Consider the following 25029-nt stretch of genomic DNA (forward strand, 5'->3'; position numbering starts at 1 on the left):
CCCCACAGCCAAGGACTCAACCAAAATGGCTAAAATAACTTTGCAAATGTACAGGGTTTGGGTGCCCGACAAAAATCAAAGGCCCAGATATGTTCTTATCAACTCTAGCTTTAATAGTTCTGATGTGTTTTTCCCTCTGTATCATCTTATGCACCCTTTATAATTAAAGCTAATTAGCAAGACTGACAGTTTAGAATCCATCTGAGACAGGAGAGCGCATAGGCTAGTCCATTAGCTGACAGTGGCTGCTGAGAATGTCAGACAAATGTTCCTTGACTTATGATGGGATTATATCCCAAACAATTTCAATGGCAAAAATTAAATACAAAGAAAGGAACTTAATACCCTAATCTACTGATCATTATTGCTTAGCCTAACTACCTTAAATGTGCTTAAATGTGCACAATAGCCTAAAGTTGAACAAAATAATCTTACACAAAGTTTATTTTACAGTGAAGTGTTGGCTCATATGATTCGCTAACCCTGTACTAAAGGTGGGAAACACAACGGTTGTATAGGTATGAGTTTGCACTGCCAAAAGTTTAAAAATCCCAGGGTTGCAAGGATGGTTCAGTGGTTAAGAATCCTTTCGAGTCCATCAGGAGGACCTGGAATCACATTGAAGTAACCATGCAACATGTCAGCCATGGTCTTGTGCATGCCTATAAATCCCGGTATTGATCATCATTGAAGCTTTTGGCTACCAGCCTGACCCCCAAATTCAAACTCTGGGTTCAGGGAGAGACCTGATCTCAAAGGAATAGGGCAGAAAGCAATAAAGGAGGTTACCCTGTGCTCTTCTTTGGCCTCCATGTACACACACATGTGTACATACACCAGAGAAAGAGAGAGAGAGAAAGAGAGAGACAGAGAGAGACAGACAGAGAGAGAGAGGTTGAAAAATCTAAATTGACCCCTCATAATTCAAGGATCGTTTGTTGTTGATGAATGAAGTCTATTACAGGACTAGACTAAAAAGGAACAGATTCATCTACCATGAAAACATTTACAGGTCAGTTAGGTCCCAAGACACATTTAGTGACATATCCAATGGTCTCTTCATGGCTCATGAAAGTAGGGACCTTCCTTCCTTCCTTCCTTCCTTTCTTCCTTCCTTCCTTCCTTCCTTCCTTCCTTCCTTCCTTCCTTCCTTCCTTCCTTCCTCCCTCCCTCCCTCCCTCCCTCCCTCCCTCCCTTCCTTCCTCCCTCCCTTCCTTCCTTCCTTCCTTCCTCCCTTCCTTCTTTTCCATTCTCAGAGCCAGGAACAGTGACCACTGCTTGATAGGAGTTCCATACATATTGGTAAATAAATGAACACATATAACTATATCCAAGCTATAATTCAATTCTGTTTCTCTTTTTTCCCAACACTTTTTTATAATTCTAGAATGTGCACCATGCCACCTAAGACAAATAATCCTTTCAAATCCTCCCTTCAATTCTATTTCTTTGATTCTTCTTGTATGAGATGAGATTGAAGAATAAGGAAACAACATTTACACACATACATACATACCTACCTACATACATACACACACACACACACACCACTGCTATAAAGGCAATGCATGTTTAAAACTCTTCTGAACTATTTTTTGTTTTGTTTCTTCAAATTTTAGAGGAGCAAGAGGTGCTGGCTCTTCAATGGTGCAAACCCTTTCATTTGCAGAGAAGAAAAATGTCAATGTAATGATAAAAACTGTGTAGCTAATGAGAGGCCCAGCTCTGACTCAAACGGGAACTCCCCACAGCACACCAGTGGGGATGTTACTAACCAGACTACATCTCGCAAGCATTCTGAGAGAACAGTGGCTGGCACACAGCTGCCATGCCTACTGGCTGCTGGAACACTAAAACATATCGATACTGGTTAGTTCATTAATGCTACCTTGAGTTCCCAAGGCCCTACCACCTTCTCTGCCTCACTTCAGTGTAAAGCATGGTTCCGCCTAGCTAGGATGAGTGGAGGGGTCATCCAGCATCACCCAGCTTCAGCACAAAGGCTAGCATCCCACTGTGAGGTAGACGGGACCCCTGCCTCGTCCTGGTTGTTATATTTGTGTGTGTGTGTGTGTGTGTGTGTGTGTGTGTGTGTGTGTGTGTAGATCGTTTTCAGCAGTCTTCCTTTATTCCTTTCTAGTGCTTAGTTTTGCTTTGGAGATGGTTTCTCTGTGTAGCCCTGGCTGTCTTAGAACTCACTCTGTAGACCAGACTGGCCTTAAACTCACAGAGATCTGACTGCCTCTGCCTGGTATTAATGGTGTGCAGCATCATGCCTGGCTCTGCTCTCTCTATCTGGCTCTGGATCGCTCTCTGTCTCTCTCTCTCTCTCTCTCCCTCCCTCCCTCCCTCCCTCCCTCCCTTCCTTCCTTTTGAGCTCACCAATTCAACTAGACTGACTATGCACCGTATTCGAGTGCACACATACACACATACACACTCACTTCCCTGGTGCTGTTACAGGTGCAGTATCACATACTACCCAGCATTTTACATGGGTTCTGGGGAGTAAACCTAGGTCATCATGCCTTACTGACATCCTTTTTCTCAGTCCCTGTCGAATACTTTAGTCTTATCTTTGGGTGGGCAGGGGCTAGAGGAATGTTGCTGTCCATTGTCTAGTCCAGCCAAAGGCCTGGGATCCTAACTCTGTGAAAGAGCGTGTATCCATGCGATAAGTTCTCGGGATGAGCTTTGGCCACATCAGAAAGACACCACTGAGAATGATCCCCCTCATGCACATGGAGAAATTAGGCATCTTCCTGAAAGGAATCTCTGTGGCTAGCAGAACCTAGGGAGAAGGAAAGTACAATTTTCCAGTCCCGAGAAGAAATGCTTTCCAGAGGTCCCTAAAAGGCAGGGGATATTGGGTGCACTGTTCTTTAAAGCCAGGCCTGAAAATAAAATCAGTATGTTCTAGTTGGGATGATTTAAGTCATAAATGCCTTCAAAGAGTGTCTGGGTGATGAAGTGCTCCTTTGGAAGTATGTGGAATACCCATCACTCTCAGGAGTCCAAGCGTATAGGCTCCGGTCCTTGGAACTCATCCTTCCAAACATAGTCACATACACACAAAGATTCCCTTAAGGATGTTCAGAGAAGGACCATTGTTAGAAGCAAAAGAAAGAGAAGCCCTTCATGGGGGCTAGGGGTGTTCATTGTGTAAACTGCTCCCTATATAAGCATGAGTTCAGATCCCCAACCCTTATGCAAAAAAAAAAAAAAAAAAAAAAAAAAAGCTAGACCTAGCATCCTTTACCATAATCCCAGTGCTGGCAGATGAAGACAGAAGGAAGCCAGGATATTGCTAGGCCAGTGTATCTAGCAAACCAACAAGCTCACGAGAGTAATGGAAACCTACCTCTGACCTCTGGCCTCCACATTTGCACACACTGGTATGTGCATACCCACATACATGAGCACAAACACACATAAGATCCCACACACACTTGACCTGCCTCTCATCCAAGAAGACAGGTTAAATAAGTGATGGACCATCAGGCAATGGACTGCTAAGGATCTGTCAGAAAGAATGAGGCCAAGCAGCATGGCCCGATGGAGAAAGCTCTCTGCTGTATCGCTAATTAGTAGGAGGCTGAGTTGCTCCTGAGCTATCATTTGATTGTGGAGACAGGGAGCTAAACTTAAGGCTTCTATGTGCAGAGGATTATTCTGGAAGGAGAAACAAGAAACACTTGTACCGAGTTTGCTTCTGGGAAAAGGACCAGAAGACTGGGGTGGGCGGAACTTCTCCTTCCCGCTAAACCTTTTTTACACGATTTGAATTTTTTTACCAGGTACATGTATTACCTTTGCAGCTAAGGAAGACAAGAACAAAGGCTCTGGATATTTCTATGCAGGCAGAGAGAAGCAGCCAGCTGCATTCCACTGGCCTCTCTACCCCGGGCCTCTGAGGCTGTTCAGCTCAACCCAATCGCTTCAAAGAGACAAAGTCCAGTGGGTGAAGGAAACATGATTCACATCGATAAAAAGTCAACTTTAAAAAAAGGATTCCTTCTAATTTAGAACCTGGGTTAGGGCTGTATTAGCATATCTCAGAGAGGCGGCATAGCAAAGCCAAAAGAATGGAGGTCTGGACTCCAGTTAAATAATCTCCCTGAGCCTCCAGTTTTCCCCTTCATTAAGAAGAGGAAGAGAATAATGCTGTCTTTCCCTTGAGATTGTTACAAGGATTAAATGAGACAATGTGCCTGGAAAAAGTGTTTTGTTCATTGTAAAGGGCAACGCAGATGCGAGCCACTAATTAGTGTTATTACTGGAAACCTCAGACTACTGTGATTAACTGGGGAAAGGGGGACTGAGTCTCTGGGTTTTTTTTTTAAGTCCAAATATATAGCTTATAATTAGAAATGGATTCTCACGTCATTGGCCTGAACAATCCTGATGCATGTCCAGTTTGTTTGAGAGTCATTTTTATTTTTTTCCACAAGGATGATACGTTAAGCCTGGACCCAAGTTCTGACTTAAATTTCAGTTATTTTATTGTAATAGAATGTTGTTATAAGAAACCATACTTTCAAGTGGCAAGATGGCTCAAGGTGCTTGCAGCCAAGAGATTGAACCTTGGCACCCACATGGTGAAGAAGGGAGTCAATCCCCCTTCAGGTTTTCCTCTGACCTCTATATACACACACACAACTTGGCATGTGCATGTGTCCTCCCCAACCCCAAATTAATAAATAACTGTAATTTTAAATATCGTCCATGATGCTCCAAGAGTTTCTCATCAGACACCTGTCGTGAACGGAGGCACAAGGGCAGAACGGTCACTACTGTTAATGTGGTGCTTGGAAATCTTCACAGTGTGGTCCTGAATAACCTCACCCACGCCTGGCATTCTGCCTTCAAATGCAAGTAAGTGCTTCAGACACATAGCAAGCACACTACTGGTCTGCATCTTCATCTCATAGTGGATGCTGGCAGTCAGTTGACATGACCCTTCATGTGTACAGGCTGGGTCTCAGAGCCCTCTTAACTTCCTCCTGCAGGAAGGCAACACACAGCCTGCCTGCCAAATTGCACATAGAGGGATGTGGCTGTGTCATGCAACCCCTTCCCCCATTCAGCGCTATAACTCCCTCTGTCCTTTCTGCCTTTCTGATATCTTGATCTCCATTCTTCTGACTATGAGAGCTTTGCTTAGCCATCAGGTCTCTGTCCAAATGTCACCTCCTCTGTGACAAACCCCACTGAAGCACCTGATAAGCACATAGCAGCTTAAGTCTAAGGTGAATGGCATGAAATAAATAAATAATTAATAGCTAGCTTTACAGCCCTAGGCACCTGTCTAACCCAATGGTTAAATATGATGTTTGGGAGGCAAATGATCCAGCCTTAAATACCAGCTCTGTGGTTAGTAGTTGTGTGACCTGAAACAGATCATTCTACTTCCCCAAGTCTACTTCCCCATCAGCAAGTTTAGAAGGCAGAGTGTTGGGTAGAGAAGCTAGGCTCTTCCCACGATGTCTGGCACATGACTAGGACTTGGAAATAGAGAGTGGCTGTGACTGTGCCATAGCTGTGTTTGTCTCCTACACAACCACCTTAAAGAGAGGGACTAGCTTTCTACCCGTAAGTTCCCAGATTTGGGGAAGAAACTGGTCGGTAGAGGCTCAGTCAATCTTTGAACACAATACACATCCCAAGAGAGACTGTGTACACCAGCTAGAGGTCCAATAGGCAATTTCTGATTGTGGAAATAAACCGCTCATGAACACACATACATTTGTGGATGGGACAAGGGGAGGTAGCAATTTGGACTAACAGTCAAAGTTTAGGGAGGATTTCAGCAGGGACACATGGAAGGAGGGAAGGCCACATGCTGATGGAGCTGGTGACACTTGTTGGGACAGTGTAGGACAATAAGCATCCTAGGTCAGAGGAACTAAATCAGGAAGACCCAAAAGTGGGAGTGTCAGACTCAACCCACTAAGGCAGAGCTGAGCCATGTGTGTTTGCAAGAGAAGTAACTGGGACCCTGCAGCCTCAGTCAGTGTGATAGGCCATTTGGGAAGCTACGGCTCAAGGAGCTTGCATTATAATGTTCTACAGGAAACCAGAAAATATAGGTATTTAATTACAGTGTTCAAAATACAGAGGTGGATGCTCTCAGCCAACTACTGGACTGAGCACAGGGTCCCCAGTGGAGGAACTAGAGAAAGGACTGAAGGAGATGAAGGAGCTTTAGCCCCATAGGAAGAATAACATCAACCAACCAGTACCTCCAGAGCTCCCAGGGACTAAACCACCAACCAAAGAGTACACATGGAGGGACCCCGTGGCTCCAGACACATAAGTATTAGAGGATGACCTTGTTGGACATTAATGGGAGGAGAGGTCCTTAGTCCTGTGAAGGCTCGATGCCCCAGTGTAGGGGAATGCCAGGACAGGTAAGTGGGAGTAGGTGGGTTGGGGGGAGGGGAGAGATGGGATAGGGATGTTTCAGAGGGGAAACCAGGAAAGGGGATAACAATGTAATGTAATGAAATGTAAATAAAGAAAATATCTAATTTTTTTTAAAAAGGAAAGAACTTTCTGAACAACAACAATAACAAAAAATAATTACAGTGTCCAGTAGTTATTGCCTACAGAGGAGACCAAAAAGATAATGCCAGGCAAGGTCACTATCTCAGACCAGATGGTCACAGAAGCAGGCATTTGAGTGCTGGGATGAAGGAGGTAAAGATGCAACCTGAACAGAGATTAGGAGATGAGCATTCTAGGTGGCAACAGTTACCCACATGTCCTCAAATGTCCCCAAGTGGGACTGAATGTGGCCTGTTTAGGTAGAAGCAAGCAGACTCATGTGGCCAGGAGGTGGAGCCAGCAAGAGCTGCATGACAGCATGGTTTGACTCCCAAGTAGCAGAATAGGGAGGTTCAAAGGGGGACAGAGGTGACCAGGCTGCACTGCACAGCCTTCCAGGAGAGAGAGGAGGCAAGGCTGACGCTGGAGAGCCACGAGGCTGAGGTCAAAGTCCAGGAGGGTGGTGACTTAGACAAGGATGCCAGCAGTCCACGTGGCAAGGAGAGATTGAACAGATGGCATAGACAGTTTCAGCTGTAGCCAACAGCACTGGCAGACTCTTTCCTGAGGGTGTGACAAGGAAGAGGTTCTGAGGATGGCCCGGGTTGAATGTTAACTCCAGCCCCACCCCACCCCGTGTTTTCAGTGAGTTCAGGAATGAGTCAGACACACATTGGACTTAAGGGATAAGGCCCATCCCCTCCCCCAAGGAAACAGACAACAATCAGGTGGAGGAGCCACAGGCGTTGCTTGCCCAGCCGCCTATGGCTCCGTGGCGAGAACACAACAGGGACAGGTATGCAGAAGGGCATGTGTAAGAGTCTTGGTTCAAGGTATCTGAAAGATGTTGATTTTGGATCTGGGTCGGGCTTGTTCAGCAGGGATGGATGCAGACTTGCCAGTTGTCCTCCAAAAGTCAAACCAGTGGTCCAGCCTGGGCCTTTCTTGAGATATTCAGTCCTATCCTGGAACACAAGCTAAGCTGGTGGTAGAGAGGACTTCAACCATTCTCCTGGAAAATCTAGGCACAGGGAGAGTTTGTGCCTTTTCATAAACAACAAAAAAGATGAAGCTGGATCGGGGCACAGAGGCAGGACCATATAGGATATGAGATGCTTGGCTCAGAGAGCATTTTCCAAGCCCTATCTCAATGGGGATGCATTTTACAGAGGGGTCCAGACCTGCAGGTGCCCCTGAAGCTCATCTGGGCTCTCCTGATCTCTCAGCTAGCTGTTGCCAGGAAGCAAAGGAAGTAAAAAGGGCTCTGTTAAGAACCAGGCTTCCCTCTAGCCCCGTTAGCCCACAGCCCCATCCAGAACAAAAGTCAGAGCACGTCTTACAGCCTGCCACACTCGGCTCAGGTGACTTCTCTTTTAAGGAGAGAGGGAAAATGGGCTCATTTTGATAAACAAATCATAGTTGCAGGTGCAGGGCTGGTTTGAGAGTGCCAAAGACTCCCACCTCCATTTTCAGTGATTTTTTAACTCCTAAGAAAGGTTTTCCTGTGTGCAATGATTTGATTAGGTTGGTTCTCACGCCAAAAGTAATGTTCTCAAGAAGGCGGGTAGAAAATTCCCACTGTGCCATTCCTGGCCCTTGCAAACAGGGCAAGGAACAGCAGAAGGAAGAGAAGGCACCCCACCCCCATTTGCAAGGCACCCTGAGAACGTCATTTTAAGACACCCCGTTTGCAATTTGGTCATTTTTCAATGAGAAAGACATACATTTTCGGAACATGAAATGGAATCATGAAGCCTGGTGAAGTCAGAGGCAAAGCAAAACTGTGGCTGTTTGAGCCCTGCCCTGCTCCCTTCTGTTTGACAAATTGGGGGTTCCCTGTGGAAGGCGCTCAGATAGGAGTTAGCATGGGCTCTGCCTGGAGGAGGGTGGCTCACCCATTTATGCATAGTTCCTGTATTCCAGACATCTAATTACCCAGCTCTTCCCACAATCCGTGTGTGTGTGTGTGTATGTGTGTGTGCATGCACTCACACACACACACACCAAGCAAATGCAGATACTATGAAACCTGATTCTAGTCTACAGATAACAGTATTCAGTGGTGTTGGTTCCCTAGTTTTAATACTGTGGTGTGATTACAGAATGCAGTACCAGTGGGAAAAGCTGGACTATGGCACAAAGGACTTCCTCTACCATTTCTCTCATTTCTAGTGGCTCTACAATTAGAGTCAAATAAAGAGCTTTCAAGATGCTGTTTAATGTATGCAGCAAGAACTATGGACCTATATGGCCACACACACACACAGCCACTTTGGAACTTACTAAGAAGTCACCACAACCACTGTTTCCCCAGAAATCATATCCCAAAGGTGAGAAAAAGCATGTCACTAGAGACAGAGCATGGATGGGGTCATGTCCTTAAATCACCTCCCATACCAGCTCTGAAAAAGACCAAGTCTGAGGAACCGACTGGAAAGGCCCATTGTCATGGGCTGTGGAATTCCTGCACCTGCCAAGCCAGCCTGGGAGTTGGGCCAGAGTCTAAACAAGATCAAAGTCCTATCCACAGTCCCACCCCCTAGACCAGAGATTGAAATTTTGGGGTGCATCAGAATCCATGTCAGATGCTGAGCCCACTCCATCTCCAGTCCTAGGTAGCTGAGGAACATTGTGTTGATAGCACAAACACTAGATACTGCGGTTGCAAGTGCTCATGGGTGGAAATCATACTAGACCTGGGTGGGGTCTGGGGACAGACCCTGCTCACTCCCCATGCCAAGTGAAGAGAACTGACAGGTGCTCAGGCCCCCAGAGCCAGTGCCTCTCCTCCCACGGGAGAACTTGGAACCCACTTCATAAGTCTCCAGCTCTGATGTGTAGAGAGGCTGTGGAATGACCCAGGAGCCTCTGTATGGATCCTGTGTAGGCTATCACCACACAGCATTTAGGATAATATGCAGAATTTAGGCTCCCCCATCAGTGTGGCAGCTTGGTGCTGAGGGCTGGTGATGGACAAAGCAACTGCAGCTCGTTCAGTACCCATCACTCTGTTCTGAGAGAAGGCTCCGTTAGCCTATATTATAGATTAAGGAAACAGAGGCTAGGCAAGCTCTGGCTACACACACAGAAGTAATGGCGCAGGTCCGCCCCGGCCACAAGTTACTACCCTGAGGCACAACGTCCCTTTCTGGCACAAAGATGGCTCTGGCGTCTCTCTCATCTAGAAGAAAGATGAAACGTTCTTCTTCTAAATAACAGAAGCCGTGGGGCTTGCTGGGGAGCCAGTTCCCCTTTCAGTGTCTTTATTGTTTCTAAGCAGCTCTCAAGCTCTCCAAGGTTCCCACCACGGCCCCCTTGATTCCTTTCTGTCTTTTATCTTTCTCACTATTCTCCCTTAATCTTCCTCTTTTCTTTCATTTTTTTTTATTTCGCTCCTTTTTGTTTCCAAGTCTAAAGTGACAGACACAATAGACCTCTCCGTTCACCTCGTCTTACTGATGCTAACTTAGAATTTGCTCCTGGGCCCGGCACAATAGCTCAGTGGGTAAAGGTGCTTGCTGCAAAGTCTAATGACCTGAGTTCTAGCCCTCAGACTGACACGAATGAAAGAGAGAAATGACTCAGGCAAATTGTGCTCTGATGTCCATGGGACACACACACACACATACACACACACACACACACACACACACACACAATTTATAAAAGGAATTTGCCCCTGCTGTTGTGCGATGACACCGGCAATCTCAAAACACAAGAATGTGCTGTGCCACGAGGCACGTGACCTACCACTTTCCAGAGGACACTGTGGGATCCTATTGGCCCAGAGGCTCCAGAGATAGTCCATGTTCCACTCCAGGCACACCTGATGATCTTTGAAAGGCCGTTCAAAAGGCGGGACCGTCTGCAGCAGGGTGTAATTCTTCGCTACTGCGTGCAGCAAATTCTCCTCCCCTCGGACGTTCAAGCCCCCGCCGCTGTGCCAGTGAGTAATCCAGGCTCGGAGAATCACCGTGGACACCGAGATGGGGTGTCTGATCAAATAGTCATCCCTGTACACCATGATGCTCGGGAACTTCACGTGCACTGTCTGCGTCCTGCTGGTGTGAAGATGCTTCTCATTCCTCCACCTCTTCTTGTACACGGGGATGCTGCTTCTGAACTCGGAGGAGACAACCGCCTCCAAATGGACAACACAAGGCTGAGAGCATAAATACTCCACGGAGACTTCAGAGACATTGCGCACGCTCCCTTCAAAGGCAGTAAAATAAATAAAGTCTGCATACGTTGTGCTCTGTTCTGTCCTGGGCAGCACTGATGTCGTCAGGGAAGTCTGCCTGCCCAACGATGGCACAAAATTCTGGAAAGGAGTGAAAGGGTAATACAGAATGCTTTTAAAAACATCATCTTATTAACACATGCGTACATTGCTATTTTCTTGGCATTAAAAACCACAGATCTATGTAAAAGCAATAAATGCCGACTGTAAGAGATGTCAAAAGCACGACCATTAGACTGGGAAAAAAACGACACACATACACACAAATGAAGACTGGGCCATGCTGAACTCTCTCTCTAGGCTCAGGAACATCTGCTGATCAAAATGTGGCTTTCAAAGCTGTGTGCCAATCATTCCCGAGCTGGCTTCCGAAGGATGAGGCTGGTCCCTGGCAAAAAGTAATAGGGAAAGGAACCTGTCTTAAAATGAAAGCGGCAAGCCAGCTTCAGACATGTACAAACTACTTCAAATGGTGTCCAGACGCTGCCAATCAAAGGGCTGGAGAGAAGTTGAAAGAGCATCACTGGGGAACAGAAAAAGAAGGCCAGCCTGGCATATTTATCTCCTGTAAGTGTGGAGCCAGGGCAAGCCTGCAAGCTTGCAAGCTCGATGGCCCAGCAGGCGGTCTCTGCTGCTCCACACAGGCAAGCTTGGACCACAGCTGCCGGGTCCTGTTCTTTCACCATGCGTTGTGTGACTGGTGCCAAGGAAGACGTTAGCAGTGTGTCCAGTCGGTTGATTCTTCAACTCCTCTCACTGTGTGCACTCCTGAGGAGCTTGGTTACAGAATCTCAGCGCTGCTGTTAGCCCGAAGGAATGAACTATGACGAGCTGGGCCCTTCTTGACATGACTTTGTGATTCAGGTGTCCAGAGCAAACAAGGTCACTGTGACCACTTCACACCCATTTTAATGGCTATGGTCAAAAGAAAAGAAACAGAAGGGAGGGGGGAAGACCTAGAAGGCAAGCATGGCTGGGCGTGCAGAGAAATTCGCATCCCTGTGCATTGAAGGTAGCAGGATAAAATGATACATCCTTTACGGTAAAGACTAGAGCCACTTCTGGTTTTTTGTTTTTTGTTTTTTTTAATTAAAAATGTAAGAACCATGTGGTCTGACCCCATGAGTCTTCTTCCAGACATACCCCAAAAGGTTGAAAGCAAGAACTTGAGGAAAAAGTTATATGCTGATACTCATAGCCCCACTAAAAGCAGCTCTCGCGTTCATCAACGATGAAAAAAACCGTGGTCTATATACACTACCATGCAATGGGATTTTGCTATCTAGTAAAGTGGATGGACCTTAAAGATATGCTAAATGAAATAAGTCAAGCACAAAACAGGAAGTACTGTATGAGGCACTTACAGGAAATGGTAGAGGAGTCAGAGTGGTGGAGACAAAATAGAGGAGGGATTGCCAAGGTGTGGGGTGGGGGTGGGAGGGCAGTGCGGGATGCGTGGCTGATGTTAGGAGTTCACTGGGTGCCTAGAACAGTAGCAGCTGTATAGGATGTGAGTTTACAAACTACTGAACCCCACCCTTCCAAAGAGTCAGCTTTGTAAATGAATACTGTATATCACAGTCTTAAGGGAGAGGTCGCTTCATCGGCCAGCTTTGTTTGTGAATTTCTCTAATGCCACCTCTCAGGAGGCAGATACAGGAAGATCCTGCCAAGATCAAGACCTGCTTGTTCTACACAATGAGCTCCAAACCGGACAGGGGAACAGAGTGAGACCTGGTCTTCATAGTGGGGAAGAGGGGCGGCAAGATTGCTCACTGGGTAGAGGCACTTTCTGCCAAGCCTGATGACTGGAGTTCAATCCCAGAACCCACATGCACACACACACACACACATGCACACGCACACATGCATGCACACACACACATGCACACACACACTCACACACACACGCACACGCACACGCACACACACACATGCATGCACACACACACACACACACATCACACACAAAACAACAAAAAAATTATCTTAAAAAAAATTAAAGCTACTCTGGTCTTACAAAGAAAGGAGGCTTTTTTTTTCCCCTTTTTTGTTATTCCATTGTAGTTTAGAGCCATGCAGGAGCAAAGGTAGAAGAGAACTGAAGTCTTGAATCAAGGAAACAAACCAAACACATCCAGTGTGCCAATCAAATGGTATTCAAGCCCAGTCCAGATCACCAACACAAGCACAAGGGAGTGGAGGTCTAGATCAGGCTTAGGGGAGAAATGGGATTCCATTTGGCTTTGTAGGGCGAAAGAAGTTCTCCAGGAAACAATGCAAGGAAGTGGCAGAAACAGCAAAATCGGGGCAAACAGCAAAGAACCCAACCGTTCAGGAGAGAGCTGCACGGCTCAGCCAGAGACCAGAACAACAACGGCAGAGATGCAAGCAGAGACGATGATAAAGAAAGAGAGCATTTGACTCTGGGGAACAGCGAGTGCCAGGCCAGAACAGGAACACGCCCCTCTGCATGGCGGTTTCCGTGAAAGGGGTGGAGATTTCTCTTGGACTCAATGCACAAGGGTTAGGGTAACTGTCCAGCAGAAATATGAGCTACTCATAACTCAGTGATGAGGCCAGCCCTACTCACGGGAACAGAAGAGCAAATTGAAGCCACACAGAGATGGCATTTTTAACCTTCTGTACTCTCAAGAGCAAGGTTAGATTTCAGGTTCTGCTGGCGCAGTGTGGGGTTGCTTGCTGCTGGTCACTTCTGCAAGGCAATTAGGCAACACCTACCCAAAGAGTAAATTCAGTCACCCTCCGGCCCAATAATCCCACTTGTAGGATCTTATCCTACAAATATATGTAGTCTGTGGGAAAGGGAGAAAGCACGGGCTTTTCATGTCAGCACTGTCTGTCACAGTGGGAGATAAAATGTGTACATAGCCACAGCTTAAGTAAATGAAGCACTTATAGTCTTAGAGTACTCTACAGCCATGAAAAGACTTTATATACAGATGATGGGACCATCTCCGAAAGCTGTTTTGGGTTTGTAACTTTTGTTGTTCTTGCCATTTTTAAGTTGGCTCATAAATGCCATACTGGGTTGCAAAGCACACACACACACATGAATGCACGCATACTTTAAAATCAAAATCACTTGAATACACCTAGGATCAGCTGTTGCCATGGGACACTGAACAATGAAGTGGCCAGAAGACAGAGTAGGGGTAGATATGTGGGGGTTATATCACTATATTTTGCATTCTAGAGCACGTGTATATTCAGAGTGGAGAGCAACCATCATAAGAGAGGCAAGTGTCAGTTTCCACAAATGGCAGATAGGGAATGGAAGGGCTGGCTGTTCCTTTACATGCCTCATGGGCAACCTGGGAGCCAAAATCCATAAGGAGTGAGAACAGCTCCAACTGTCCACCCCTCTGGAAGAGGATTAATTTTTTCTGCTCTCATTCATACCACTAAATTACAGGGAGAAAACACACATTAAGACTCTCTTATATCTTGCCAAGCGGTGGTGGTGCACGCCTTTAATCCCAGCACTTGGAAGGCAGAGGCAGGCGGATTTCTAAGTTCGAGGCCAGCCTGGTCTACAAAGTGAGTTCCAGGACAGCCAGAGCTATATAAAAAAAACCCTGTCTCGAAAAACCAAAACCCAAAAAACCCAAAACAAAACAACAACAACAAAAATAATCTTATAGTTGAAAGTGGAGCAGGAGCCATCCATAACATAGCTCCTCTTCAATCATCTGCACCTGTCACATTTCCCCATTGGTGGGCTAGCAGGGCTGATCAGGAGCCAGGCTCTTTTCTATACCTTCACACACCCACACAATGCCCACCCCAAAGCATATGATGGCAGGACGGATTCATGACTGCCTGGGAACTCTGGGCTGCATCTTCCTTTTGCACAAATAGATGAACTCAGTGTTGGTCCATAGGAAGAATGCATTCATTCAACACTCAGACAGAATGTCCCCAAAGCCAGCAGTCTCTAGTGCCTATGGACCGGAACCAGAGCAGCAGACAGTTAGCCAGAGCATCTTATGCTAGGGTGATGCTTTCCCATAGAAATCCATGCAAGGAACCTTTCGCTTCTTGAGGCCAGACAAAGCCCAGAGTCCAAAGCCTACCTTGGTACAGGGCACACCACAACCTGTTCTCTTCTGAAGAATGACTCTGGATCACGTTCTTTCCATACCTTCTGAAAAACTCACCCAGGCCCAGTTTTCTTGCTTTTATTACGATTATTTTTACCTCTAGCCCATTTTCAATGCTAAAAGGAGGGAGCTCTCTTTTGAACAGAAATGCAGGGGGAAAGCCATTTGATTCCCCTGCGAAGTGTGGTTCCTAATAAGCCTGTTCATTATTTTACATCTGATTGCTTGAAAATGCGCCCGTCACACTTTTCTGCATTAATAAGGGCAGCGTGCCACAGTTTGCCCGGCGCGTTACACTCGTCACATCGTGGCTGACGGAGGTGGAGTCACACCTCACCCCGCAACCTCTCCAGGGCCTTCCTTCCAAATTCTGTTTCAAAGAAAATGTCTGGGTACTCGTATGAAGATTGTTGTATTTTCATCTGGCTCTAAGCCCTGAGAGTCAGCAGAACCAAATGGAAAGAATGCAGATTCAACACACATGTTCTCCTGTGTGATGGTCAGGAGGCAGAACACACACTTGTGACATGCTAGAAGTGTAAAATAGACCCTGGATTTCAAAGCCTTGCTATTTAACAAAAGGTTACAAAGTGTCTTATTAATGGCTTTTGCATTGATTGCATGTCAAAATGATAATATTTGGATACATCAAATTAAATAAGATGTACTAAAATGAATCATACCTGTTCTTGTTTACTTTTTCAATGTGGCAGCTACTGAATACAGAATGACAGATGTGACTTGAACTGTCTATGGATCCTGCTATTCTAGATTTGAGGTCATTGAACTTGTTCTTTTTTGGGGTGGGGTGGCTAAATGGTGAAAAAGCAGTCGTCCCTCAGTCTCTGAAAGGCATTGGTTTCCAGACCACAACCAATCCCAACATCTGTGGATGCTCAGGTGTCTTATACATACAGCACAGGGTAACTGTGTAGAACAGGTCCTCCTATGTATGTAACAGAAGCATATGTGTGTACATGCATGAAGATGTGACGGCCAGAGGAAGACGTTTGCTCTTGTTCCACAAGCACCATCCACCTTAGTTTTCTTTGTTTGTTTATGTCTTTTGTTTAGAAGGTGTGGCTGTTTTGTTGTTTTGAGACAGGGTCATTCACTGGTTTGAAACGTGTCAAATAAGCTCAGCTAACCAGCCAAGCAGTCAGTCCCAGGGATCCCCCTGCCTCCACTTCCCCGGCACTGGAGATAAAAATAAACACCACACATTCACCTGGTTTTATTCGATCATTTGTTTTTTTGAAGTAAGGTCTAACTATGTCACTCTGGCTAGCTTCAAACGAGTTATGTAGACCAGGCTGGTCTTGAACTCACAGAGTTCTACCTTCCTCTGCTTCCTGCATGCTGGGATTAAAGGTGTGTGCTACTATATCTGATCAATGCTCAGCTGGTTTTGGGGGGCTTTTTTGTTTTTTTAATGTGTGTTCTGGGGGTCAAACTCAGGTCTTTGTGTTTATAAGGCAAACATTTTACTGGCGAAGTCATCTTCTCTACCCTCTTCCTGTATATTATAAACGATCATGCAAATGTTTTGTGTATAGTTGTTATATTATGCTGTTTCAGAAAAAAACAATGAGGAAGCACTATACATGTCCAGTATAGATGCAATAATTTGTTCAATATTTTTGATCCTTGATTGATTGAACTTATGTTCACAAACAGGCACATTGGCTGGACTGGCCTGTAGTTTGCCAACCACTGTTCAACAACATACAGCTTTTTTCTAGGTGGAGTTCTGAGAGACAGGGTGTTAGAAGCTAAGCCCTGTCTGGAGCTGCAATGGGAGAGATGGGATGAAAGACTCAGGAACAATGGCCTGATGAGGCTTGGCTGTGTGTTTCTCTAAGGCTCCCAAGTGGTAGCTGTTGACATCCCGCTATTGCTTCTCTTGGTAAAGACTCAAGTCAGATGAGAACCTGACGCTAGGCTGGGTAGTGAGCTAGCTGATTTAAGAAGTGGGAGAAGTACTGTGGTAGTTGGAGTGTGAATGGGACTTCAGGAAGAGGGCAGCATTTCTGTAATATGATAGGGACACGCTGGTCCTAAAATCACCCCATGTGTCGTGTGCAGGGCATTGGCCAAAGGCCTTTGAGCAGCCCTTAGGATCCCTAGTCTTTGGGACACCTACACAATGAAGCAAGCTGGCTTCTCCCAGGCTGGAGCAGGCCCAGCTGCTACACCGTGAGCTGTGGCTACCTCTGCTATGTACAAAACCAACACCGATTAGTAACACATCACACTCTAAATATTGATTAAGCCAAAGCTGATTTCCTGGCTCAAGCCATGTGTGTGGTTGTCAGCTGTTTCCTGCCAGGAAAATAAGGCAATTAGCTTGAAGAGTTCCAGCTTCAGGCGAGACACGTGTCCAAGCTTCATAGGTATTTTCTTTTGCCAGGTTGCATTAACATAAACTAAAAGACCTCCCCACACTTTCCTAGGTCTAGAAACTCTGAGGCCAGAGCCTATATCCATGTCACATCTTCAGATTCTGAAAGAATTCACATGGGGAATTAGTATGTTCCTTGAAAAAAAAGCAGTAGATAGGAGGACCTGCCAGGTGTTTAAGTGGTCAATCTCCTGCCTCACAGGCCTCGAAGGTACCTAGAAACCAAAACAGCTGATCCGAACTTGAAAATGCACTGTCCTTCCTTACTGTCCCAACTTCTCCCACAAAGGCTGACCAGCAGCCTACTCTCCACTAAGCCTCCTTGTCCCCCTCTTATCATCAGCATTGCCAGCCCGAAAAACAAACCTTGAGCTAAGACTGAGAGGTTCCTGAAGGTGGCACCAACTGGATCAGTTTGGGGTGGACTTCTCCAGCTCGTTCCCCACTCCTGATCTTCCAGACAACCAACCTATGTCCTGGAATTTTTCCATGCCTCCAGAAAAATTTAAAACCTATTTTCTTATTTTTTAAAAAAAATTCCCATTCATAACCCCCACTCTCACCCCCATGGATTCTGGCTCAGCCGACAAGTTCATTCTTGTTACCATGATGATGCTAGTGCCAGATCTCCGAACTTGTATTCTTGGCTTGTGAGAAAACGGGGCGGGGGGGCACTACCACGAACAAAACCAAACAAACAAACCTCAAATGCACCGCAGCTCTAAGCTAGGCATTCAGGGTGGGAAGAGGAACTTCTGGTCCCTTCATATCATGCTGTTTAAGTGACCATATCAATGTTCCACTCCATAAACCAAAGAATCGCTCTGTTCACTCGGGGCCAGGAAAAGACTCCAGAGCCCTCAGATAACTGGTTCCGGCAGAAGGGAGCCCCAATCAAAGTCAAATCTAAGAATGTCATGCACAGTCACAAAACATAAACTGGTTTTGCCTTTGTAATTATGTACTGTAATATTTTTAGAAAATGGAATAGATCGGTTAATGTGTGTTCATAATAGAAGAACCAAAGTTAGAAACCTTAACTCATTGATTCAACCTAAGCATCAAGGACCGATGAGCCCAGATGAGCCCAGATGAGCCCATATATCTTCTGGATTAAAAAAAAACCAACACAGAACTATCCATATGGCCTAAACTTCTTTTAGGATGAGTGCATTTGATTCCTTTAAACAAATCAATAAGGAGTGACTGTGTTCGAATAGCCCTGTTCCACAGAGCTGGGAAACTGGCTTTCTTCTCTACATGGTCCACTAGGTATTGAAGGAATGAACAGGGGTTGGAGAATCTAAAATCATTCACTCTCACCACAGGAAGTTCATTTACACTTACCAGTGTGTGGGAGCAGGTCAGACACGCAAATAATAACTGTGTCTGTTTTTCTCGCTCCTGCCGGCCACTCCATCCATCACCTAACAAGACTTTGGCTCCAGAACACTCTGTCTCCAAACTGGCTGCATCAAACTTTCCACGGTCAGAAAAGCAATTGTATTGGCTTAAAAGTCCTATTTTGTCCAATTTCTGCTGAGTAAATAAGCAAAACTTGCTTGATGTCCACAAAGCATGCAATTATGCAGACCAGGCTATGATGTCAACATGGCCTTCACCATCAAGATATGTCTGGGGAGATATTTCCCATCAAGCACAGCCCTCCCCTTCCCAGACAGAGCGGACCAGAGGTGCACCATCCCATCAACGATCAATATTTCTCCTTGTGCCACAGACCCTCAATACTAGTTAGCATGACTTTCATTCTAACTCAGACCCCACAAGGACGGATAAGGCTGGTTTGGTTTTATTTCATTGGGGGCTCACTTTCCTGTCTCTACTCTTTGTCTTGAGGTGAGGAGACCTGGAGACATTAACATCCCAATGCCAGCCCACTGGGAAGGACCAATACACTCTGGTCAATCTGTCCCACATTTTGCGGGGAAGAGATGGTATGTCACACAGAGACACATGGGCCTGGGTGTACACTCCAGGATGAGTAAGCCATTCTCTGTGTGAAGATAGAAGGCAGGAGCTGCCAAGGCACAACCCTGTCAGCAATTCCTCACCCTCTTCCCTCAGATCCTCCCTCTGAGGGACAGGACAAGCCAATAGAAAGAGTAACTAAATTCACTTTGGACTATTTATGGTTTGCTCCAGCCTATCCATCATCTCAGAGAATTGCTTGGGTCCTTTATTTCTTCTCTACCACATTTCCTATTGCTCCTGCACTCTTGGCAGGCAGCGAAAGCAGGAGGCAAAAGGCAGGGGCCACAGAGTGGGAGAGTCAGCGTGACGATTGGGACGAACAGGGATGCCACTGGCAAATAGGACATTTGGAGATTACCTCTGAATTCCAAATATTCACAATCACAGTTCCACGAGCTGAGTAACTGAGGGTCCTTAAGATTTTTTTTTAAACTTTTTACATTCTGTGCTGTGTATTATGAAAGGATAATGAATAATCCTGGGTGGTAATGGATGGGATGTGCGCACTTACAGGGCTTCCGGTACGAGACTCTATCACAGCCGCTGTCTGCTAACGATCTCGCTCTACATCTAAGTTGCTAATGCCCTCTTATTTCTTTGTCCCTAGTTGTCTAACACGCTCAAATGTCCACTCTGAATACTTCAGCTCTACAGCTGACATCCATATTGCCTAGAGTGAGATTTATTTTCTCACTTAAGGGGGGAAAAATTACCCATTGGAGACTAGAGTTCAGTTGGCAGATTTGCCTTCTGGAAGCTCCGATGTCAAGGGCAGGACGAGGGGCTGTTCCCGTCAGGCAAGAGGAGAAAGGGGAACACAGCAGGAGGATCTGTGGGGCAGGCTGAGTCCTGTGTGAGGAGACTTCCCAGCAGCAGTGACTTAAGAGAAAGCAGGCCCTCCCTCACCCACTCTCCGAGGCTCTCTTCGTCTTGACCTTTGGTGACCTCAGGATTTTCTGGCAGTCACTGGAACCAGGAATCATCTTTTCAGCAATCTGCCTGGCATGGCTTCCCGGCCTATCTTTCAGGTCTCATCACAATTATTCGTGCTCTGACAGTGTCCTAGCTCCAGGCACAGGACTCCTGTGGGCTGGCACTGAAGGTTACTTTGTCCCAGCCGACGAAGAAGGGAGGTGCCCTTCCTCAGAACCCTGGCTCCAGGGGACAGACTCCCCCAAGAAGGGCATGCTCAGAAAGCTATTTGTATCCCAGTCTTGGCCAGCAGGCCGACATAAAATAGGAATGGGCTACCAAGTCATGAGTGAGTCCGAATTGTGGCACCCACTGCTCGGTCGCCATCGGCTTGGGACACAATGCAGCTCAAATGCTGCCCCTGAGTTTTTTCCTCGCCCTTACCAATGGTAAATAGGTTCTGGGTTTACTTTTCTTTCCCTTCACTCTTCCTCTTGAACATCCTGCTTCTATTCTGTGGCCCATCCCTTCTGCTCTGTGCATCTTAGGTTACTTTAGACATGACCTCACATCTTGGACAGTTGCACAGCAGCTGGTAATAGCTGGAGCCCTGCTAATGCACTATACATTTATGCGACAGGGAAATGGTCTATCAGAAGCGAACTCCAGAACACACTCGAGCTCTCAGGCTGTCTGTGTGGCCTGCAGCAGCTTGCTTAACCTCTCTGAGACTACTCTCTCCTCTGAGTGGAGATCATAACAGCTGCTATCACACATGGGGTATTACTAAGATTAATGTTGGGCAGTGGCCACATGTGACTTAGCACAATGGAAGCTGTTCTTATGGCTTTCAAGTTCTGAAATGGCTTTCACCATGAGCTTCTGTCTAGACGTTCTGCTCCACCTGCCTGCCTCTATCTCCCTCCCAGCCAGTCAGTTCCGCCAGGAGGCATTCCTTGATCAAGGAGAACCCACACAGTAACACATCACATCTTCATTGTTTCCCGGTCTCACACATACACAGTCACTCACACAACACACACACACATACACACACACACACACACATTCTCTCTCCCTCCCTCTCTCTCTCATTCAGTGTGTGTGTGTGTGTGTGTGAGAGAGAGAGAGAGAGAGAGAGAGAGAGAGAGAGAGATAGACTTTTACATTTTACATTTTCCCCAGTTCACACCCCAAGCCTAGAAGCCCCACCCTCCACAAGTATCTCAGGTATAGTGTACCAGAGGAGCACACGGCTGGCCATTCAGAACAAACTGTGGAGGCCGCCTCTGGAATCCAGCTTTAGCTTAGATGGGCAAACCTCTCTCAGTCAGTGATGCGCGGCTCTCTTGCTCATTCAAGTGTCTGATATCCTGCTATCAGACGCTGCTTCTTCCCCCACCCCAGAAGGAAGCACTCAAGCAGGGACCCTGATAGGTGCCTCTGTGATCTTCTTATATCCACCCCTCACCCAGCTACCTAGATGTCTGTCCATGTTGTTCTCTCCACATCACGGGTCCAGCACCTCACTTTCCTCAGTCGCTCCTGTTGAAACTTGGATCCTTTCTCCTCTTGGCTCTGTCCCTATAAACCCCCATTGGAGAGCATGGAGCTTCTGTCTCTGCCACGTCAGCCTTTACGTCTTTACACTTGTTACTCTGATTTTGTCGGCTGTCAAGAAGTGCCCCTCCCCCAACCAGGCCTTGAGAGTCTCACGTGGAACTTTCCAGATCATCTTAATGGAACTATTTCATGGACTGCTCAACTCCATAAATTCTGGCTGTGCACTAACCAGCAGTGCTCTGTATGCAGGATCATCTGTTTAAACAAAACCCCCCGTCATCTGACATGGCAGCTTTATTTATGAGTCTGTGTACTGTAACCCCGTGGCATAAATATTAAATAATAACATCCCTTGGGCAAAAAAAAAAAAAATCATACCCATTACGTTACCTGGCATCTTCTTATGAAAATATAAAGTAAACCCAACCACACACACACACACACACACACACACACACACACACACACACACACACGGTATTAGTTAATCCTAAGGAACAAGTATATAAGAAAGGATTGTTCAACAGGTAGAGAGAGGGGCACAATTAATATTTGCATTTTTACACTGCCTTGCTTCAAGAAATGAAAGAGTCAAGAAGTAAAGAGTGTTGAAAACAACAGCAAACTTGCATAGGTGACAAGTTTCTTCAAACCTAAATTTCAAGCCCTGTCAGCACCTCCTTAGCAGGTGAGCTTAGAAGACGACCAGAATCCAAACACCGTCAGTGCACATGAACGGGGTTCTGGACAATGACATTGCTCGTTTTTTAAGCATTCTGTGAATTTCCTATTACATCAGTTTCATGATTCAGCATTTTCCTTTTCATTTATTTACAGTAATATTCGGCGAGATAACCTAAGCTTTCCGCAGGATCCTGGAACATAAGGTAGGCTGGGCAGCAAGGGTGTAGCCTTCTGTAAATTTACTATTGCTCAGAACTCAGGAACAAATGGGAGAGAGCAAGTCAGCCAAAGAACTGGGAAATAGCTCCTCACCTTACTCTGAGGGTCTCATTTTCTCTGGTATTTAAAATAGGTGACTGCCATCTAGTTTGTAAGTCTAACAGAAGGCAAGAAGTGTGCAAATTGCAAACTGTGCATAAGCCAAACGCAGCTCTGAAACGACAGCGTTCAAGACGCAACTAAAGTCACCACTCTGGCGGTAAGCGTGGTACAAAGAAGTAGATTTCATTCTGGCACCCGCAACTTGGCTGGAGTGACCAAGGAGTTGAGAAAGAGCCTCTGGAAATGCGATGTGCGGTGGCACAGAACCGTCTGGACGGAAAGAACCCGATGCAAACTCAAAGGAGGGTCGGGGTGGGGGGTGGGGGCAGGAAAAAGGAGAAGTTGGGCACACGGAGCAAAGGAGCTTCAAGAAGGTGAATGAAAAGCCTAGGACAGGTGGGGACAGGGCTGGGGAGCCACGATCCAAGGGGCGGGAAGCAAATGCAGGGTAGGGAGGGTCCAACGTCGCTGGGGACAAGAAGGGTACTCTAGGGGAACCTAGCCCTGGTCTCCAGCAAGGCGATGAGGAAGAGGAATGACTCCAGCGAGAGTAGCCCGCAAGTCCGGTCCACGCACCCGGGTACTCATCCCAAGGGCTGGGAGCGCCCGGGACGCAGTGGCAAGGAAAAGAGACAAACTCGCGGCGACGTCCCCACCTCCTGCGGTTGGGGTCCCAGGCCACCCCCACCCCGTCCCCAGGGCCCGCGCAGAAGGAAGGACCCTAATAGGGTCCGGCGCTCACCAGGTAGCAGAGAAAGAGCAATGCGCTGGTAGGGCGGCCGCCGAGGCCCGGGGAGACACCGCGGCTCGGGGGGACCATGGCTGCGGCCGGGGGACCGAAAGCGGGCGGCGGGGGCTGCTGCTGCTGCTGCTGCTGTCGCCGCCGTGGCCACCAAAGCCCCGCGCCGCGCCACTGCATGGCGAGGCCGCCCGGATCCCGGCCGGAACAGGTCACCTGGTGCAGGGACCGGCCCCCGCCCGAGGCGCCACCTTCCCTCCCGCCCCCGGCCGGCGGCCCGCCGCGCGCGGGGCCACCTGCCGCTGCCACCGGACCCGCCGCCGCCACCGCCGCCACCGCCGCTCCCGCCGCCGCCCCCGCAGCCCCAACCGAGCGCCGGCTCCTCCCCGCTCGCAGTCCCGTCCCCTCCCTCCCTCGGCCTCCCTGCCCAGCCCGCCTCCCTGGTCGTTCCCTCCGAACCCACGACGTCCACCCCTCCTGGCCGTAGGCGCCCACACAGGTGGGGACCTCGTGGTCCCGCCCCCCACCCCGGCCGCTGTTCGCCCCCGGGTCCGCGGGGCTCTCGGTCGCCCCCCCCATCCCTTTCTCTTGCTTCCTCCTCCGCCCCTTCCGCGCCCTTGCAGTCCGCGATCCCCCCCCCCCACCCCTTCTACTACCCACTTTCTCCGTTTCCTCCACGTCCTTTCTCCCCAACTCCCTCCCTTCTCCATCTCTCTCTCCCGCATCTCTAGCGGGTGCCCACCCTGCTGCTTGCCTCTCATTCCCACTTCGCGCCCCAGCACTAGACAGTGAGGTTTGTTTGGTGGCTTGGGGGTGGAGGGGTAGTGGTGGCCCGGGCGCCATTCCGGCAGGGCGGGGGCCGAGAGTGCTTTCTTGGAGTTGAGCCACGCAGCCGCTTGGCTTCTAATCCTTAGGGATGGATTTTGACCCCTGCTAACCTCCACCTGTCACCTGCAGGGCTTGGGGCTGCTTTCCTGCTTGCAGGTTTAGAGCCCAGGCTGTGCCCCACCCTGCCGCCTGATTGGCGACTCGTTCTGGATGTTTCCCCAGGGTTTTGTGCGGTGTGGCCGCTGCTGCCTCCGCGCTCTTTGTTTTAATTGTCTGGAGTATTGGCGCCCAGAGCGGGTTTGTATTTGATTTGCATCCCTGAGCTCTGGCTTCCACTTGGACGAGGAGAAAATGAATTAATTAGGCCAGTACAATCGTACCCAAGCCCCAAATGAAAGGAGGTGAGGCCCTTGAAGTGCGCAAACAGCTTTTTTTTTTTTTTGAAAATCAGGACACATCCTAGGTTTTGGGGAGGCAAGGTGAGACTGGATGTTAGTAGACCTGGGTTCTGGAGCCACTGGCAGGTGACATGAGACTCGTGGACAGGGCAAGCAACTCGGGCTTGCCCTGTAGTTCCAGGAAGTGCTTGGCTGTCCTGCTGCTGAGAAGACTGCTTGTGAGCCAAGGGCTGGTGTCCTGAGATAGTTAACCCATGTTGAAAAGTTTGTCCCTTTGGCAC

The 25029-nt window shown here is 47.6% G+C and overlaps 1 protein-coding gene across 2 annotated transcripts in view; it reads right to left on the reverse strand.

The window, feature by feature from the left end:
• Sel1l3 (sel-1 suppressor of lin-12-like 3 (C. elegans)) overlaps positions 1-23848 on the reverse strand; it is a 106370-nt gene extending 82522 nt beyond the window's left edge. Inside the window, exons 1-3 of one of the 2 annotated variants that reach the window (XM_011240730.1) lie at positions 23526-23614; positions 11047-11174; positions 10297-10867 (exon numbers count right to left, since the gene is read on the reverse strand). In XM_011240730.1, the coding sequence (XP_011239032.1) occupies positions 10297-10570 (274 nt within the window). In that variant the 5' untranslated portion in view covers positions 10571-10867; positions 11047-11174; positions 23526-23614. Of the gene's footprint in view, positions 1-10296; positions 10868-11046; positions 11175-23525 lie in introns of both variants that reach the window. The other variant, NM_172710.3, reaches the window with a different exon arrangement.
• Between the last annotated feature and the right edge of the window lie 1181 nt (positions 23849-25029).

This window comes from Mus musculus, chromosome 5 (assembly GCF_000001635.26).
Source record: "Mus musculus strain C57BL/6J chromosome 5, GRCm38.p6 C57BL/6J".
Classification (NCBI taxonomy): Eukaryota; Metazoa; Chordata; class Mammalia; order Rodentia; family Muridae; genus Mus; species Mus musculus.